Genomic DNA, 20,839 nt, shown 5'->3' on the forward strand with positions numbered 1-20,839 from the left:
TTACTAACTGGAGAATCTGGTCGCCTTATTCATTCCTTTAAAATTATCCTTTTCGAAATTCAGTAACTTGTGTTTTTGAGTAAATATCGTTTAGACACCTTCGGAATATTGCATTACAAATCATTGTGGGCAAAGTATACTTTATGCTTTAACACTAAATCAGAAACGTGTTATTCTTCTCGCGGGGTTTACGGACTCGTTGGCTCTAAGACTTCTTTTCTCAATGTCTTCAGAATGACCATACGAAGTTTGGATTCGTAAAGCAAATTTGATGGCCATTTGTTATTCTTTCAAGGCAGTAAACATGATGAAATGATTAGATATTACCAGTGGTCAGAATTTGTCACCAAGTAACTTATGTGCTGGTCGCAGGAGGAGACATAATGGGGCAGGCTCAGTGAGATGTCATTGTACACCGACGGCGTGGATCTCTTTTTCACGCCAATGTCTTTTCACACCAATGTCTCACAAGGAGAACTTTGCTCAAGCCTTCCACCCACTGGCCAATATCTACACATATACAGAGTATTTGCTGAATCCGAATTTGGTATTAGCATACCTCATAAACATAGATCTAATGTTATTTGTAGTGAGTGAATGAATTGGGTTTTATGCCGCTTTTAACAGTATTCCAGTTATATCACAGCGTGTGAGCTTAATGTGGGAGGAAAGCCTGAAGCAATGCAGGTCTCAGTTGTTTACCACTTCGGTGAAGCCCACGAGCACGAGTATGGTGCTGACAAACCTAAAAAGATAATCGGGGCGAACCGGGACTCGAACCCACAATTATAGGTTTCAGGCGTGCCCAACGGACGCAACTCTGCACATCGAATCGCGGAGCCTTAGGCGACTGGGCCACCCGTGCCCCCTGTAATTTGTAATGGTAAGGTGAGGTGAAATGGGGTGCAAGCCGCGTTCAAGATTATTGCGCTTTTATGCTGATACCAATTTTAATGGGTTTTACCAGTCTCACCATACAACATGTACGATGAAGTACTTTTTCTGAAATGAAGTATATACTTAAGAAACATTTTATGAACTCCTTCTACGCAAGTGACGTCACTGAAACCCCACACTTCGAAACCATACATTGCAATAGGCGCTACCATGTGGTCAAACGTTGGGAGACATTTCTGGCTTTGGATAATAAAGCAAACGAGGCTTTTAAAGATTGTTCTATTAACCTTTTGATGGTTTATGTAAAAGATCTGTTTTTATTGAAAGCAATTCCTAAATATGTATCACAATCTGCTATTTCGATAATTGTATTTCCAAATTTAAAGTCAAGTTTACTTTTTTTGGAGGTGCCAGAACCAAAGAATACTATCTTTGTTGTATTTAGATTCACCTTCGGTTTCCATTCTTCACAGTAATTTACGAATACGTTTAGACTATTTTGTAAGTCAATAGGGTTTTCCGAAAATATTACAATACAATAGCAACATTAGTAACATTAGTTGCAAAACCCCAACAGAAGTTTGAAGGGGCACACCTTTACAGTTGTGAATTCTCAAAGAGGTTTCAACATAATTTAAATATATTGCGAACAGTAATAGTAACAAATTTTCACCTTGTCGAACCCCGTTGTTACAAGTAAAATATCGTGATATATCTTCATCATGAACAACACAAGATTTTATATTTGAATATATATTGTGAATAAGATTAAATATTCTACTGTAACCTTTCCTGAAGCCAGCTTGTATTTCTGAAATAATATAATTGTCATTTGTAAAAGATGTCAAGCGATTGTTCAAAACTGCGGTGAACAATTTACCAAGACAAGATCATATGGTAACTGGGCGATACTTTTCAGATTTGGAAGGGTCACCTTGCTTTTTATAAATAGGTCTGATCATACCAACCAGCCATGATTTCAACTTTCAAGAATTAAATTAAACAGTTCATGATAAGCTTTGATCATTACGTCTTCACTTGATATCAGGTACTCGTTTTCTATCTTATCAAGTCCAACACTTTTTCTCATTTTAGTGAATTGTTTGCCAATGCTATTTCTGCAAGAGTGAATTGTCTGTTAAGTTCTTCATTATCAGATTGAAAATCTATGAATGGTGTACACTGATTTTCATCAACATCAATTGCATTAAGTTCTCTAAAAAACATAAAGTTGGTCAATTGACACATTTTTGTCAAACTCTTGATTTTTTAAAACGTATTTCCAAAATTGCCTTGGATCTTCTTTCGCCAATTGTTTGAATTTGTTTTTAGTCTTTCTCACGTAATTGTTATGATCGTTTTTCACAGTTTTTAAATTTGTTTGTTTACACCTCTCAGTACACTTTAAGTTTAGTAAGTCCATAAGTACGTCTAGCATTCTTGAACTTTCTTTTCATATATTGACAGTCTTTGTCATGCCATTCTGGATGCTTATTACTTTTTCATTTTGTTTTGGGTTTACTTTTGACACCAAAGGTTTTGATTGCTGCGTTACAAAATAACTGTGACAAGAGCTAATGCCATGTTGGTTGTTAATTTCATGTGAGGCAGAATTATTACAAAGTGTTTTGTCCAACACGAGCTGAAGTGAGCAATAAACATCACTATAACAATCAGAGAAATCAGCTGTGTGAAAGTACTTAATTGTAGGGGCTATTTCACAAGAAACAATAAAACAATCAACCAGATTTGAGTCCTTACATATAAAATCTCGAATGTATTTGTCTGAGAATGATCTACCGTTTGACATAAACATGGAGGTAGTTTTACATAAATCTATCAGGGTTTTACCATAACCATTAATAGAAGGGTCTTTTTTTATCCTTTCGTGGGAAAAGCCACAATGAGTTAGGACATGTGTAATAAGATGTGTTTCATGAAGCTCAACATAATCGAGGCTGGTGTTATTTAGCAACAGTGCTGTCAATTTCATAAATATCATCCAGTGAACCAGTTCTTGAGTTAAAGTCTCCAGATAGGATAGTATTAATACAGTCATTACTATCATTACTATTATAGAAACCAACATCCCTAAACCACCAGATTTCTTCACTGTATTGGATCTGTTTTTAAGAAATATTTTGTAACCTTTTACATGAATATTATCAAAATGATCAGTTTTTGTTTCTTGCAATCCAACGATCGATGATGATTTAACCAAAGTCACAAATTCTGGAAACTTCAACTTGCTGGGTAATCCACAAACATTGATTGATAGAGTTAATGACAAAATCGTTGACAATTAATATACTACTGTCATTTTGTCCATTATTGATATTGCCTTATTGAGCACTAGCATCCTGATTATCACAGTGGAGACTTGGAGGAGTTATATGCACATCTGCTGTGGTACCACTGTGAGTGCCCTATGTCATGGGTTCGTGTTGTTCCTTAGGATGTTCAACTGCAGGATTGTGGGTAGTATGGGGGTAACCAGCCGAGGCTGCTGTGTATGGGGGAGGGGTTCTGGGGGTCACCAACTCTCCATTGATGTATAGCCTGTCAACTATAATATGTGCTCTCTACTTTGCTTGTTTTGCTTCCTTCGGGAGCGGGTATAACTTAGATTTCCGATATTATCGAACTTCTTCAGGAAATTGTTCACCAACAAAAATTGTACGGCCACCTTTTAATTTCTTGTATGCTGTAAATCTGACGTCATCACGGTCCTGGGTACTGGTGAAGCGAGCGATGACTGGACGGGGGTATTTCCTATCTTGGCTTTGCTTGCCTAGTCGATGGACCTTTTCTAGTTTCGGCTCTCTACAGTCGAGTTTTTCTTCCAGAAAGTTCTTAAAGGTGGCTGTTATATCTGGTGTAGTGGTGGGTCCCTGTTTGAGTTCTTCAATTCCCAGTAGGTCTTTTGACATAGAGCCAACTTGCATATCTATCTACTGTTCCTTGAGTTGAAGTTGTTCAATGTTTAGAGAACTCAGTTGAGCATTGTGCAGTTCATCTCGCAGCTCCTGGATATCTGTTTCCAAGGCCGATTTATCCTTATTCCATTCTTCAAATGTAATGTTTATGAATTGTACACTTCTGTCAATGTCACAGACCACGGTTTTCACACCTTCCATAGCCTGGACCTTACTATCCAAGAAAGTAAGATTAATTCTTATTGCTATGAGTTCCGAATTCACATTGTCAATCTTTGAGAACTCGGTTTTAACCACTACCAAGTCCCGCATCAATTCCAGCACCCGTTGGGGGCCCAAGCTTGATTCACATATGTATAAATATCTGTGTTCTACAAAGGCGATATTGGTGCGTTTGCTAAAATGGCTCCATGTTGGTGGTACGTACCCTGTATTCCATGGTATCCTAAAGTAGTCAAATTCTGTATCAAATCAAACTTGTAAAGATAATACTTTGTATGAAACAGTAAACTGAAAAAGTTTATTTTATTTATGCATAATAGTTACCGTTAAAATGGCAATTTAAGTTCATTTTTGTAAAACTTCAACTTTTAATTTTATTCTTGAAGAAACTATTCCACAAATTCATCAAACATGTGCTCATGTTGTTGATATGAGACATAGCAAATATGTCAAATTTTCAGACAGGAAATGTAAACAATTGCTGCTACTGTAATATTTCAAATACATCAAAGGGAGATAACTCCTTCATAATTTCAAAATCATTTCTAGCGATTATTCATGAGTAGTATGTAAAACAATATTAAAATTCTTACAACTTCTGTCTAATTTCTTTAATTACATCATATAATGATGTATTGCATTATTTTCAGACCTGTGAAGATCTGGGTTAGAATTGAAAAAAACCAAGCTTGTCGTAAGAGACGGCTTACGGGATCGGGTGGTCAGGGTCGCTTACTTGGTTGATGCATGTCATCGTATCCAAATTGGATGGATCGATGCTCATGGTGTCGATAACTAGATAGTCTGGTCCAGACTCGATCATTTACAGACAGCCGTCATATAGATGGAATATTGCTCAGCGCGGCGTTAAACAACAAACAAGCATTATTTTCATCAATGATGTCCTTGTTCATCATGCACACGACCTTACAGTCTGGTGATGTCCCTCCCAGAATGTCCGAGTCATTGTTCTCGGTATCTGTGTCAGCATCGGATAAATCGGATTACATGGATTCATCTTCATCAGAGTCATCAGAGTAGAAAGTATCAAGCTTCCTTTGTATTGAGGGTGGCGTTTAGTCATGACTATACCAAAAGACTGAATATGATCCGTCTAACAACTTCCAGACATGTTCCTCTGGAGATCATAATGCAGGTCCTGCAATATGAGCTTTCTTCAATGTGGATGACACATAGTAAACCTGGTGGAATATTTGTAGCAGTACACTCTTAGAAGGGGAAAGGCACATGGATCACAACCCTTTCCTTTAACAGGTCCTGATTTAGACCGAGGTGCATATTTGTCCTTGAAGGTACAGAATCGGGCCTTGTTTACATCTGAAAGGAAACCTTAATTGATGTCCATGATGTTGACAACCTCAGTGAGGACTGCAACAAATGCTTTCTATGACAATTTCCTTTTCTTGCAAATAGACAAAACCCGTGAATGCATAGATAGATCGAAGAGCATCATAGATATCCTCACTACTAGCTGCAGCTACTGTTGTTACTACTATTTCCTGGCTCCATCCATAACTGTGAATCTTTCTTTTCATTTGTTTATTTGTTTCTGTGTTTGTTTCTTGTTTAACGCCATACTAAAAAATATTCCAGCTACACTACTGCCTAGAAGTTCATTCCCCTTACACGCATGGGCAACGCGTTACACAACCCGTGTGCACCCCGTTGGTCACTCGTGTGGAACCCGTCCGCCACGCGTGTGATACCCGTGAGCCACGCGTTAAACACGGGTGTGCACCGCGTTCGTCACTCGTGTGCAACGCATGACACACTCATTACAGGGGGAACAAACCAAAGGAGTGTCCATATTAAGCTGAACTTTGGGGTGGTTACAAGGAGAGAATTTTTTTATTTCCTGGCGAAAAATGTTAATACACATTATAATATGTACTTGCTGGTGTCTCATTTTTAGATGTGATTTTGTTGGAAAATATAAGTACTGTTGTGCCTTCTACGTGTTTTGCGATGGCGTTAAGAGAATACATGATCCTGTTAAATAATATTGCTATTCAAATGCTTTTTGTGATTTGACATTAAACGTCTGTAGTACGACTTTCAGTGATCATGTTTATGAGGTTTCGTGGAGCATTTTTTGTATTGGCCCCTAATTACTTTATGATGGTTAGGTCTCTTTGTCTCAGCTCTATAGCCGTGACGCTAGGCAACGGTAGCATTTAATTAATGAGAGTAGGTTATATCATGAACGATACACTTGAGGGAGAGGGTTCTGTGGGACTCTAAAACATTTATCACTAATTCTAAGAGGATATTGGACAGACAGACAGACAGATAGTTTATTTATGTCTCGCCTCAGATTACATATAAAATGCTATAAAAATAACATAAAATAAAATAAAATGAGCCACTCCTATTGGAGTTATGGGAGACAAACTACTAGAAGTAGTATAACCATAGTTTAAAAACATTATCGAAGATAAAATTCTGTACAACACATATGCAAATTAAAAAATATATTAGGCTTTATATAAAATATTACTACGCAGCTGTAAAATTGCCTTGCAGGTTTTGGCACTAAGCGTTACAACACTGGGACTGGCCAGGATAAAACAAACTTTCACAATATCACATTCATCTTTAAAACCACTACACTTCATTACATTTATCTATTAAAACCTGTCGAACGTCATTATAAGTTGGGCAGTGCAATAGAACACACAATTTTGCTTTCATATAAAGCAATATGAGAACTGGGAATCCAATATGCAAGTATTTCACGCATTCACACACGGAAGAAATTTTTAGTTGATATAGTATAAGTCTTAATTAATCTGAACACATGTTTATCAACAATATACACGCAAATAAACAAGCCCGTGCTTTGTTGCACGTTAATGTTGTTGTTTTTACACTTTAGTTAGTTAGTGAGTAAACGCAACTGAGGATTTTACAAGTATCCATCCCAACCTTTGAAAGCTAAGATGTGAATACACTCAGTTCACTAAAATTAAATAATTAAGGCACTTGCAGTGACCAGTTAACAAGTAATCAGTGAGATAGTATATAAATACTGGAAACGCTTAACAACTTCGTTGTAAATAGACAAGTGCACCTGTCAATGGTGTGGTGGCCGTAGCCTTGTATATCAAGGTTTAAATACCGAGTGAAACAAAGACCGTCATATCCAGCCTCTATCAACACCTTTCTTTTCTTTTCGCGATCCCGAACCTTGCGCATAACCATTGTCATGACCTGATTGAGTGACTTCCTTCCATCAACGCGAAAGGATTACCCTCAGAGAAAGAAAGGATTCAAATCCTAAAGATACCCTTTCCACACGGTATAAGTACTCACAATCAATTTCATCTAATAATAAACTATCACCTTTGCTATCCCCAGCAATATTCACTATGGTCATTCGGCATATGTAAAAATAACAAACCCTAACGAGATTCTGCCTACATGGTCACGGCCGGTGATTGTGAAGATCTAAAATTCTATCAACAGTGAGACAACATGGCTGTTCGTATTCATTTCCAATATCCTCTTAGAATTAGTGATAAATATTTTAGAGTCCCACACAAGACTTTCTCTTAATAATTCTTACAAAATACCACACAGAAAGTGGGGTGTGGGAAAATGGGACATTTTCCTAGTAGTAGTGGTGACTGTTCTATCATTATTGTACTATCTAAAGCATGAATTTGGCGAAACATTATATTTGCAAATCACCTGGAATGACTCACGTCGACAAAACTTCAAACGAATATGTCCGCAATCCACAAACCATCACTTCATTAATGGCGAACATTTTACCAACCCCCGACAATCGTGTCAACTTGGGGGTTTCCCTAGCAATAAACTCGCTTCTAAAAATTCACTTCTGTTCTACTGTCGGTCAGCATAATGGCTAGACTGGACCCTTGTGGAATGGTTCATGCCATAAAAGTCCAGCAACCGAACACTAATTAAGACTGACCGACCTTGTGTTTATGGTCACGTCAATGGCCCTCATTAACTCATGATTCACTTCTCGCTGTTTTGATTTATCTCACTATTCATTTGATATATATGTCGAATTCAACTGAAACCCAGTCCTGCGTTACACGCATGGCACATGCGTGTGCAACAAGTGACCCACGCGTGCTCAACGGGTTGCACACGCGCTGCACAACCTGTGCACACGCGTGTTTAACGGGTGCTCAACCCGTGTGCAACCCGTTTAGCACCCTTTCCACATGCGTGTTACACGTGTTGAGAACGCGTGTAAGGGGAATGATCTTTTAGGCAGTAGTAGATATGATGGCAGTCTGTAAATAATCGAGACAATCCAGTGATTAACATCACGAGAATCGATCTACGCAATTGAGATAGTATGGCATGCATCAACCAAGTCAGCGAGCCTGACCACCCGATCCCGTTAGTCGGCTCTAACGATAAGCATAGTCACCTGTTATGACAAGCATTCTATTCCTTCATGGGTCTCATTTAATTGAGATCGGACAGCAGTAGGACCATAACATTAGTATCAGATGCTCTGACTGAAATCCTTTGCGATCCCAAGTCAACCCAGGTATTGCAGGCTTGAAATATCAATCTTGTATCTGCCTCTCCCTGGCCACACTTTGGAACACGTAATCTGATAACTTGTTGTGACAACATAGCACATACTGCCGATAACAAGATATAGCTAATGTCCTGACAAAATCTAATTATATGTATATTTTTCCCATTCTTCTACAAGATCATGATTTGAACTTTGAAGAGCGAATTGCTTGATTGAATTCTTTTGGCTCGGTGAGGATCCGCTACTATGGCAAATTTGGTCAGACCACGCATCTGCCTCTTAGTATGCATCACACGCTTTGCCATTCGGCAGAGTCCAATAAGCATTGTTTGGGCAATATCCTTGAACAAAAGCGGTGCGTTCGTGAGATATTGTCCATCAAGAGTGACAGTTTGTTCGTAATACTCGATCTTCTTTTCAAGACAGCACAGAAGACTTGATTTGTCAGTCTTGTTGAGAGAGCCAACCATGTGGGCAAACCAGAGAGATTCATGAGACAAGGGATATCGAAAGACTTCTTGTAGGGTGGTATTTAAGGATTAGCAGTCTTCCAAATAAATCGCTTGAGCATGTACCCTCACCTTACCCTCTTATCCTTGTCTGTTGTCTGTGCGTGAAGGTTTCACAGCTACAACAGCAAAGAATCTGACTTTACGTCTTTGAATTGGCTTTTCGTACCGACGAGGATCACCAAAACAGCCATTTTGAAATATTGTTCGTACCAGTCTTCTCCTTTCTGTTGCACAGAAAAAAGATAACTGGCTATTTCATCAGGTAATCCTTTCCAGAACTTGTACAGTTAAGACCATCTTCCCGAGGCAACTGACTGTAAAAGTCCAGTTTCAACACATTCCGATTGGACTGGAATTATGGAGTTATATTTTGGCTGGACTGACGAGACTAAATCGACATTAGACGCCCAATTCTTCTTCAACGTCATCGTCAGGCAGGCCAGTATACTGTTCACAGCTTTGATGGCCGTGTAAGGGTCTACAGGCGACCAGGAAATCGTTTTGGCGACGCTTGCTTTACTCATGGTCAGTTTGGAAGTGTAATGGTTTAGTGTGGCATTACAACTCATGGAGAACGTAACTAATCATTGTTAATGGCAACTTGAATGGCGTACGCTACCTGCACCTGTTGTAACAGACTTTTTGAGGCAGCATATCGTTGCTGTAGTGCCATGGCCGGCTGTTTCTCAATACTTCACCTCAGTAGAACCTGTCTGGGATGAGATAAAACGACGCCAAAGATAGGACCAGAAACAGCCGGTAATGTTAGCTCAGTTGGGACAATCTTTGGTAGACATTTTGAACATGCCCCAGGCTGCTTTCAGTGATCTGGTGTCTTCATTACGCCCCCCATGCTTCGCCTTTTATCAACGCAAATGCTGGTCCGACCCAATATTGACATTGTTGAGTAGTTACACCACCCCTCTTTTAGGGCATGTCGCGCTGTCTCCTGTCACCACTTTATATGATGCACGTTTTTTTCCCCCAATTTTATATGTCAACCTTCAAGCAGGTTGTTGGTCAGGTAGGTTCGATCCCCGGCCGCGTCATACCAAAAGACGTTAAAAGATGGTTCTTGTTGTTACCCTGTCTGGCGCTCAGCATTAAGGGCCTTAAACAAGGACTGGTCGGCTCGAAGTCAGTATACTGTGTCTGAGTGGGTTTTTCATGTTAAAATGCGGCATGGTATGTCAGTGTGCTCAACAATCATTCTCAGCTCCTGGGGAGTATACAACCCAGCCTGCCTGCTAGTTGCTAGAGGTTTAACAACCATCTCATGCCATGTCATCCTACCGAGTACCCATTCACTGCTGGTGGATCAGAGGCACATTTCCAACAAAGTTACTTGCCTGAGAAGACGCCATTTATGTACCATGTGCTTCAGTGTGGGGCTCTAGAAATTCTCATGAACCAAGAAGCCAAAACGCGGTCACCCATCTAAGGACTCTCGGCGATAGACGTTGCTTAACTTCAGCTGATTTGTGACCTTGCGATGTGCAAAGAACCGCGTGTCACATCTTGCTCAAAGCACATTATTACTCTGGTCATTCTCACCTCCCAGTGGAGTATACAACCCAAGATTCTTGTGAGGCGAGAGAAGGATAACAACCATATTGCCATCTCAGTCTACCCGGTACCCAGTCACTGCTGTCTGAACAGAGTAATAAACTAAGCGGCAAAAAAAAGTATAGGTTGGCAATTTGTAATTTTCCTAAAAACAGCGACAACTAGTGGAAAGTGGGTATTAGGAATATGACTGCCCAGGAACAGGTACCAAAAAACACCTTACCCGAACGCGCCACCTTTGATGGCGCTCGTGCGGTAACAAAAAAATGGTGAAACAGGTTTCCCGCCTATGGCATAAACTGCACGTGCATGTTAGCTGTATAAATGCGTTCGTATAAACCAGCAGAACGTTGACGTTTTGCCATGGCCTGCAGACTCACCCGACATGAATCCTATTGAACATCTGTGGGACCATCTTGACAGACAGATTAGGGCACACCATCAGCCTCCCGTCAACAGACAAGAATTGCAGCAGGCCCTGAGAGACGAGTGGCAATGGATTCCAGTCCACGTCATCAGAAGACTGACGTCATCGATGAGGCGGCGTATCACAGCATGCATTGAGGCAGCTGGACGTCATACATTGAAGGCAACTGTATAATGTGTCTGACAATTTTTTGGTGACATTTCAGAAAACTTTTGAAAATGAAATTTCTTACCCCACCATTGTTTACCTTGAGCTTACATTACCTGTGATTGCACAATTTCATTCAAACTGTGGTTGATCAATCATTCGTTACCCCTCCCTAGATTGTATTATAATTCACAACAAAACGTCTTCTTGTTATTTTTTTTATCGATCATGGAACTCGACCTATACTTTCTTTTGCCGCCCAGTTTATTTCGAACAAAGTCACTTGCCCAAGGAGACACCACGTGTGCCCTCATCGATTTGAAAAGTTGTCGGAGACCGGATTTAAATGAAATAGGAATGTAAGTTTGTTTTTTTGCAACGAAATCACGTATGGTTTATAAAAAATCCTGACACCGAAAATAACGATATATGGATGTTTTTTCTTTAGGCAACGGTGAAAGATTTGTTTAATTTTGAGAAAGGAAACCCACATTGCCATTGCTACTTTGCTTTAAGAACCATTGGAGCTAACAAAAGACCACTAGAGTATAACCATTTCTGCGCATGCGTAGATTATTTCAGTTACTATGCATGCACAGCATTAATCGAAAAGCGCGACAATGCGACCTTTTTAACACATTATAGATGGGGCGACAATGCCACAACGCGGAATATTATGATCTTGAAAAATGTCGCGTTGTGGCATTGTCGCCTTTTGGTAATTTTTACACTCTTTGCTTGTTTTTGTAAGGGCGTACAATGCGACAACGCGACCATGTCCCTCCTGGGTTCCGTAGTTCTGGGGCCACATCTTCATGCTGTTGTCTTTTTAGGCCAAAAGTAAGATCACCCGGACGACTATTGCACTTGACTCAGGTGGATTGTTGACAAGGTCCTGCGTGGTCTTGCCGTATTATCTTTTTAAGAATACGTTCATGATATATGCATGTAACCCAGCTCCTCGAGCGGGGCAATTTGGAACTGGAAATTGAGCACTGAACATCAAGTGAAGAGCTCTCAACAAAACGTAGTGGTCCCACAGACGGGCTTGTGTTTTTAATTCTTCAGCGGATAGTTGTTTCAGTGAAAACGACTGTATTTGTAGAAGTATCTGACTGCTGTTGGTTTAAAACGTACATCATTACCACTTGTAAGTTTCTTTTGGATGTCTGTTCATTACTAATATACGGTTTTGGTTATAATAGAGTTGTGAGAGAATGGTTTCAAGAACACAAAGGAGACAGCACCCTGGTAATTCCATTGTTGGATCTGTATCCAGTAGCTGTAATGCATTTCTATGACGTCATCTTTAGCTATTAGCTTAACGTGAGGTTGTTGAGGACATTACATTCGAACACTACCGGGACCTACCCAGTCAAGCCACAGTCCTCTTCTTCCTTCAGAAGTACGAATACGAAACCACCAGAGAAATTGACGCCATGGAACTAATTATTTTCTTCTTCTGAAACTGTGATGTGCAACATTAATATAAATACGTTTGGTTTGACGATTGGAAGTGACTTACATGCAAATTTGATTCTGTTTTAATTTTGATCTTCAGGTGAGATCTTTTTCATAAACGTTGTGCAAAAAATCCATGAGGGTGAGCCCAACAACTCCATAACATTGGAACGGGATGGTAACCTGGAAGGAAACGTCTCAATTAACTACACCATCAGTGCAATGATGTTTACAACCCCTACAGATTTAGAGCAAGGAGCTTTCACAATTTTTTTTCCTGCTGGTACTTCAACACTGGAAGTGCCAATTAACTTGACGGACAACTCTGTAAGTATCTTCTGATATATTACCGATGTCCATTAAACGACCGTGACACGTGATGCGTATTGCACACGTGTGAGTATACATGGCTCTATGTCAAATTAAACAATATTAAACCTATTCGGGGGATAACTGATTCCGGGGCAACAGCATGGCGAGCAATCTGGCCCAGGCTTCCCCATTGTACACAAGAATGATGACATGATGCAACTAGTTCTTGCTGTTTCATATCAACGTTGTACGCAGTACGGTAGTGACCATGTATAACCATGTTTTTGTATTGTCTTTGGGCAGGATATTCATACATTGTTATTTTAACCTTCATAACTTACTCATTCTTCATCTGTTTAAGGTTTGTGATGGTAGTCGAAATGTACTAGTGGTGATCACAGGCATCGATGGAGCAATGGAACCACCGGTTACGCGAAAGAGTTTTGATGTTGTTGATGACGATGGGGGTAGGTTGATATGTATTACTATATTTAAACTTGTCACATACACAACATTGCACACACACACACACACACACACACACACACACACACACACACACACACACACACACACACACACACACACACACACACACACACACACACACGCGCACTTAAAACAAAATGTTAACCCAGAAATCTGTCCGCAAAAGAAACCAACAACCAACCAACAAAGTGGTATACAATAAGCAAATGCATTAAAAATTCACTAAGTTTAAAAATCAATACAAATTACTGCACAGCAATTACAATGGCAGTTAACAATAGAGTGGTAGTACAATATGCAATGGCAATAAATAATATGATGGCAGCGGTCAGTGTCAAATTAGAAAATACAGTGCTGATTGCAAAAATCCGTGATAATGATATATGTTCACCCAGCGGCGACAGTGGTCAAGCTTCCGAGATGGGCCAGGCAGGGAATCAGAGATGCCGAGTGATCCACACGCGAAAGCTGGTCCTAAGCGATGAAATGAGTGAGAGGCGAAATGTGTGGGAGACACGTAAACACGCTGTTATCCAAATATATAAACAGCCTAACCAGATACTCGAAGGTTCCACATGTTTCTATAACATGCTATCACCGTCCGCGGACGGACTGGAAGTTTATACACCATACTCGCATCTAAATATGGCTAGTTCCTGTCGACTGCTTACATTGTCCAAACACAATGCATTAAGCGTCTACCGAATCTAAACAGAAACAATGTAATACTTTTACAACCACTGTAAAACAACAGAATACACAACCATGTAAGAAATAAAGGACGAGTAGGGGTTGCTTATCTTACAAGAAGACACTGCAGGAAGAATAAACCATGAGGAGGGCAGTCGTTTACTTCTTATAGGAGATTCTAACATTATGTAAATCTCTTGAAGGGTGTTAATGAAATGTTCAAACTTTAAAAAAGTTTACCCGTATTTAGATAATGATGACTCCCTGAATAGAATCCGACCTCATCAATGTCGGACAAGTAGATGTTAGGAACAGGGGAGTTGCGTTTGGTATTTCCCGGATATTATTCCACTTTCCACTTTCGGATGCGATCGTTGCTCAGCTACCGATATGGGGGACAACCCACTAGACACTTCCCTTTAAAAACAACGTCTTCCAATTCTCTGCAGTGTCTTATTGTCTGCGGTAAACAATGAACACGAGTCGTGCATTTCGTATATGGAAGATAACACATTTTGTAAGGCCACTTTAAGGATGTTAAGTAAATGTACAAGCTTTAAAATATTTACCTGTATTTAAATAACGATGACTCTCTGAAAACAATCTGACCTCGGCAATGTCTGACAAGTCCATTTTATAAACAAGGTTACGTTTGGTACTTCCCCGATATTCTCAAAAGTTTCACAGCTGCACCTTTTCTCCCAATACAGATTGTCATATCTCCCACTTTTGAATGCGCTCGTTCTACAATTCCGTTCCAAGCCCAGCTACATATATGAGAACAACTCACTTTCTAGGGCTTCGGTCCTGCCCCACACTGAAGCACATGTACCACATGTGGTGTCTCCTTAGGCAAGTGACTTTGTTTGAAATGTGCCTCTGTTCGACAAGCAGTGAGTGGGTACCCGGTAGGGTGACATGAGATGAGCTGAGATGGTGGCTGTTAAGCTTCTAGTGCCTTACAGGAAGCTTGGGTTGTATACTCCCCAGGGAGCTGAGAATGAACATCGAGTGCTCACTGATCCGTTGACCGGGTTAATAATAGTGTAGCGCTATGAACATCCACTTGGTGAATGGAATATGGCGCATTATAAATGCACTTATTATTATTATCATTATTTTTATTATTACTTGACACTTCCTTCTCAAAAATAACTTCGTCCAATTTACGATGTAATCCTTTTGCGAGGGCATGTTCGAATTTCCAGAAATGACGTCATGGTAGAAGAATATTTTATTGTAAAACAAACCAAGAGCTGTTCTTCATTCTTCTTTGCGATTTATCGCGTAGCTGTCTTACCTATATTTATCGCGAGGTATCTTTTATATATATGATCTATTGTATATTTATGTATCGATATTTGGAACCTCTTGTACATCCCTAATATATTCGCCTGCAGAATTGTGAAATACTGGTTTGCGAAGTCATCTACAAAGACGGTAACGAGTATCCCTTTAATCACCAGGCTACGTTAAATATATTTGTAAGGGGACATGACCCCTGTCTTCCTTAAGTGTTGCATTTGTCTCACTGGAACAAAGCATGTACTGTATTCGCATCATATGTTTATTTACTTCAGAATGGACCGCTTGGGTCACATCGGAGGGACTTTGTAACTGTGACACGGACTTGCGAGAGAGGGTTAGGAATCGAACGTGCAACACGAAGGGAATTGAGGGGCGAACATGCGACGGACCTAGCTCCATCAACGATACGGTATCCTGTGCTGGCGATCCTGCTTGCACAAGTACTAAACACATTCATATTTCAATTTCTAATGACCTATTGATCCCTGTATATCGACCAGGAAATCATATTGTATTCGGAGATAATATATATTGTCAATGCTGGAGAATAACCAGTCTAGATTATCAATCATTGTTCAACTATGTCTAACATCACAGCTTCGATTTTTGTCATGGGTACAATGTGTGGAGCCCATTTCCGGTGTCCCCCGCCGTGATATTGCTGGAATATTGCTAAAAGCGGCGTAGAACCATACTCACTCACTCGATTCTTGTCGAACAGTGAGTGAGTTGGGTGTAATGGATTTGTCAGCATCAGTTATAAGTTATAGCACGGCGTTTCTGTTTATTGAGGGAAGAAAGGGCGAAAGTGATGCCATCCTTTTGGTGAAACCTACTGACTCTGCTATCATACTTCGGGTGGATTTTGAGACCCGTCTAGCAGGTGCTTGCACGCTAAGGGAGGCATGATTAGATTTAAATTTTCTAAAAAATGGCAAGAATCTAACTTTTGAAAGTCAAGTTCACGGGAACTTCAGGGGAAAGTAACACAATACAAGTTAGTGTAAGTACTAATACAATATAATTGATTGTTTTGATCTGTGGATCATTCGTGTTTATGTCACTAGTAATGTGTCCAACAATATTTTCAGCCACAACTACTACAGCTACAACTACAACTACAACTACAGCTACAACTTCAACTACAACTACAACTACACCTACACCTACAACTTCAACTACAACTACACCTACAACTACAACTACAACGCCCTGGGCAGTGTGGTCAGCACCGTGGTCAGCTTGGTCAGGTGTGTAGGAAATAAGATGCACGTTATGTGCATTTCCGATACACTAAATAACTAGGCTATAACGAATAGTTGGCTAAAACAAAGATTTATTCCATCTCCAGGAATGGCAATTAACGTTGTTGTTCTTTCTGATAACGAACTCAGGGTATAACCAACTGGCTTATGTTGTACCATTGTGTTGGTTATTTGTTGTGCGGATTGGATTTTAGACCAAACTGTCTGTTGTCAACTCAAAAGTTGATCCCCATCACTGACCACTCCATCCACTGTACCCGCCCTACCCACCCCTGGCAGGTTTTCGGGGTATGTCAGGATCCGCTGATAATGGCACCTGACCGTACTCGTCGGTTTTACCAAAATGTTTGTTGGTTGGTTTTTAACGCCGCACTCAGCAACATCTAACACCATAGCTTTGTACCTTGTCATACAGTAAGCTGGGTGTAACGGATCTGTAAGCATCAGATATAAGTTATAGCAAGGCGTTTCTGTTTATTCTATTATTATAATCCTGTGTTGGCGATCCTGCTTGCACAAGTACTAAACTCATTCATATTTCAATTATTGTCTAATGACCTATTGATCCCTGTATATCGACCAGGAAATCATATTGTATTCGGAAGCTCAGATCTGAGATAATATATATTGTCAATGCTGGAGAATAACCAGTCTAGATTATCAATCATTGTTCAACTATGTCTAACATCATAGCTTCGATTCTTGTCAAACAGTGAGGGAGTTGGGTGTAATGGATCTGTCAGCATCATTTACAAGTTAAAGCATGGCGTAGTCTGTGAATTGAGTAAAGAAAGGGCGAAATTGATGCTATCCTTTAGGTGAAACCTACTGACTCGGCTTCGGGTGGATTTTGAGACACGTCTAGCAGATGCTTGCACACTTAGGGAGGCGTGATTAGATTTTAATTTTCCAGCAAAGGAGCAATAATTCAACTGTTTAAAGTTAGGTTAGCAGCTTCACGGGGAATTTATACCAATGACTACAGATCATTGTAAGTACAAATCCAATTTCATTTATTGTTTGCAGCGTAACTGTTGTTCGTGTACCATCCATGTTTATGCCTCTAATAATGTGTTCAATACTATTCAACAGCACCCTGGACAGCATGGACAGCGCCAAGACCGTGGGCAGCCTGGACACATCCAACACCCTGGGCACCTTGCACAGCGCCAAGACCGTGGACAGCCTGGACAGCGCCAAGACCGTGGACAGCATGGCCAGCGCCAAGACCATGGACAGCATGGCCAGCGCCAAGACCATGGACAGCATGGCCAGCGCCAAGACCATGGACAGCATGGCCATGGAGGCGCTGGAGTGGGTGGAGAGGCGGGAGGCGCTGGAGAAGGCGGACAGGCGGGAGAAGGTGGAGAAGGCGGACATAACCACACCCTTGAACAGCTTGGTCAGGTTGGTAGGAACTATGATAAACATATTTTCGTTTACGATACACACTAACTCGGTATGTAACGAAGTGGCAAAAACGAAAAGTCGGCTAAGAACAAAGCTATGTTCAATGTCCAAGAGTGGTTCTAATACGAACTCCAGGTATAACAAACGAGCCTTTTTGATAACATGGAATTGGTTATTTGTGGAGTTGATCAGATTTTTAGACCAAATTATCGATTTAATATTTGATCCCCCACACCTTTTATGCCTACCCAAGACAGGCATTTTTGGCACGATCGGAGTTTTGTTGGTTTGTCAGCAGCTAAATGTACTCGTATGTGTTACAAAAAATGAATACACCTCCCCAAGAGATAAGATAAGACTTTATTATCCCAAGGGAAATTCATATTACAGATTGCTTAGCACGAAAATATGAAAAAGAAAATATATGATATTACAACATGTACATAAGAAAATAGGACACTTACTTATATAACCACAGAACACTAGAAAACTGAACACTCACGCAATGACAAGGAAAGACATTTGAAAATATATGTATTTATATCACAGCAAGAGTAAACTTTAATAAAAGGTACAGGATTTGTGTACAGCGTGCTGTTAAAAAGTACCAACAGATAAACATTTAAAAGACTGGCACATCAAGCTGGCACGCCATGATATACCTGAAATGTTGATACAAAAACGGTGTTGAATCGAACTCACTCACTCACCCGAAGCATGTTCAATGCATGACCGACGTAAGTGAGCCTTAGTCTTGCAAACACACATTGAAACTGTCAAAGATGTATGTCTCTTAAGCGTCCCTACAAAAAGCAATACATACCTATAAATTATATGCATTGAAGAACTGTCAATGTCAATGTTATCCGAAGTCATTACTTTTACAGGCGCGGTATATGTATACATGTATATTATTTATTTTATATTTAGAATATAACCATCGCTTCTCTGGGTGTCTGTTGAATTTGTAACTCAAAATCTCAAAAAAGAAAAGAAAACCGAGTGAATCGTGATATCTAGACAACATATTGAGACCATTCAGAAAAGAGTTTTAGTTCTTTGGTTCATATTTGCTTGAATTAAAAAAACTAGTGTGAGCCTTTTTTCTGCCCTCTTCAATTACAAAGGTGACATATTTACCCAGTGCGTTTGATTGAAGCATTAAGAATTAAAAGGTTAACACTGTGAAATAAGAGAAATGATTGAGAACACGGCCAAAGGGTATTCACCATTGTTGAACTTCTTTCATGTTTTTAACGTCTGTATGACCTGTGTCGTGTGTTTTATAGTTCCCGTTTCTTCGTTTTTCAGATCTTGGCCAACCATGTGGACACCAATTTGAACATTTCTAGTTCATTAAAATATGCATGTTAAAACATTTCTTTGTATTGTTTTTTCTACATATACCCATAAAATAAGTAATTTGCTAAAGAGACGAAATATGCAAAATTTCACAAGCTAAAACATGGGAATTAATACAATGTTCTCGTTCACATCCAGTTAGGGAGGTACGGTCATCTTTACAAACCTGCCTTTCACACAACCCGTGAGATATCGTATGTACGAGTCCTTATATTGCAACAGTGTTGCTATATGTCACGGAGCTGTTCTCCAATGACCAGGGGTGTCATAAAATAAGAATAAAGCAACAATGAAATTAATAACAACTTATTGCAGTTGGCAATAAAAAACTAGATAAACTCAATCTGCGCTAATATACAACCTACTTAGCTAAGCAGCTGTATTACAGCAATAAAATTAGAAAAATTAAAACAACATTTGATAAGATACCGACCAGATGCGTAGACAGCCAATGAAGTCGGCTGCGATCAGTTAACTCCACACTCCAATAATTAAATAACATCGGCTGGGTTAAATAACGGGAAATACACACAGAGGGCCTATTTGAAAATAAGTCACTTAGACTTACAAAATATACAATTTCGTTTTAATATCAACTCGTCTTAACAGACTGAAGTTTCAGTCACTTTGACAAAACAAGGACATACTGAAATTCCTTAATAACGATACAATCACGGGAAGTTCGGTTATAGTCGAATTACTAGAAAAACAGAGTATTGCAAACACTAGTTAGTTAGTGCCTAGACTATCACGGGAACGTTGGTTATCCATGGATAACTAGCAAAACTGAGTATTACAAACACCAGTAACTAAATTTACTTCAACTGGACTAAGTCAGAATCCAGATCGAACCATGTCCCAAAAAACACTAACTAACGAAACCTGTGTTTCGAACGTGACCACTCCAGTAGCGAGACAATCTTGAACGATTTAATGGAACCTGGAGGGTGAAGACGCGAGATCAAGAAAAAAACTTTAAATATACAGCGCGCGGACGTCGGAGGGGCCAATCTCTCCTGGACCGCCGGGGAATACAACTGGGGATTACAACTGGGGCGCCTAGCCAACGTGTGTTTTTTACACTAATGGCAAACTAAATACAATGTCCATACTGAAGATGTAAGTATCAAAATAAAGCGCTACACAACAGGACACAACAGGCTATGTACAATTATACATGAGAAATATCTGAATGTACATATAAATTCACCTAATGCTTGCAAATCATAATGACAAAAACATTTTAATACAAGAATACGGAAGAGATAACATACATCCACTCAATACAT

The 20,839-nt window shown here is 39.8% G+C and overlaps 1 protein-coding gene across 1 annotated transcript; it reads left to right on the top strand.

The window, feature by feature from the left end:
- Window positions 1-12,028: 12,028 nt before the first annotated feature.
- On the top strand, window positions 12,029-19,555 carry LOC124148115 (major royal jelly protein 5-like). Its single transcript, XM_046519097.2, has 4 exons — window positions 12,029-12,093; window positions 16,605-16,763; window positions 17,871-18,185; window positions 19,500-19,555. The coding sequence occupies exons 1-4, from the start codon at window positions 12,029-12,031 to the stop codon at window positions 19,528-19,530; spliced, it is 570 nt and encodes a 189-aa protein (XP_046375053.2). The 3' UTR covers window positions 19,531-19,555.
- The last annotated feature ends 1,284 nt before the right edge of the window (window positions 19,556-20,839 follow it).

The sequence above is a fragment of the Haliotis rufescens genome, unplaced genomic scaffold (genome assembly GCF_023055435.1).
Source record: "Haliotis rufescens isolate VD_foot unplaced genomic scaffold, xgHalRufe1.0.p SCAF_17, whole genome shotgun sequence".
NCBI classification, from domain to species: Eukaryota; Metazoa; Mollusca; class Gastropoda; order Lepetellida; family Haliotidae; genus Haliotis; species Haliotis rufescens.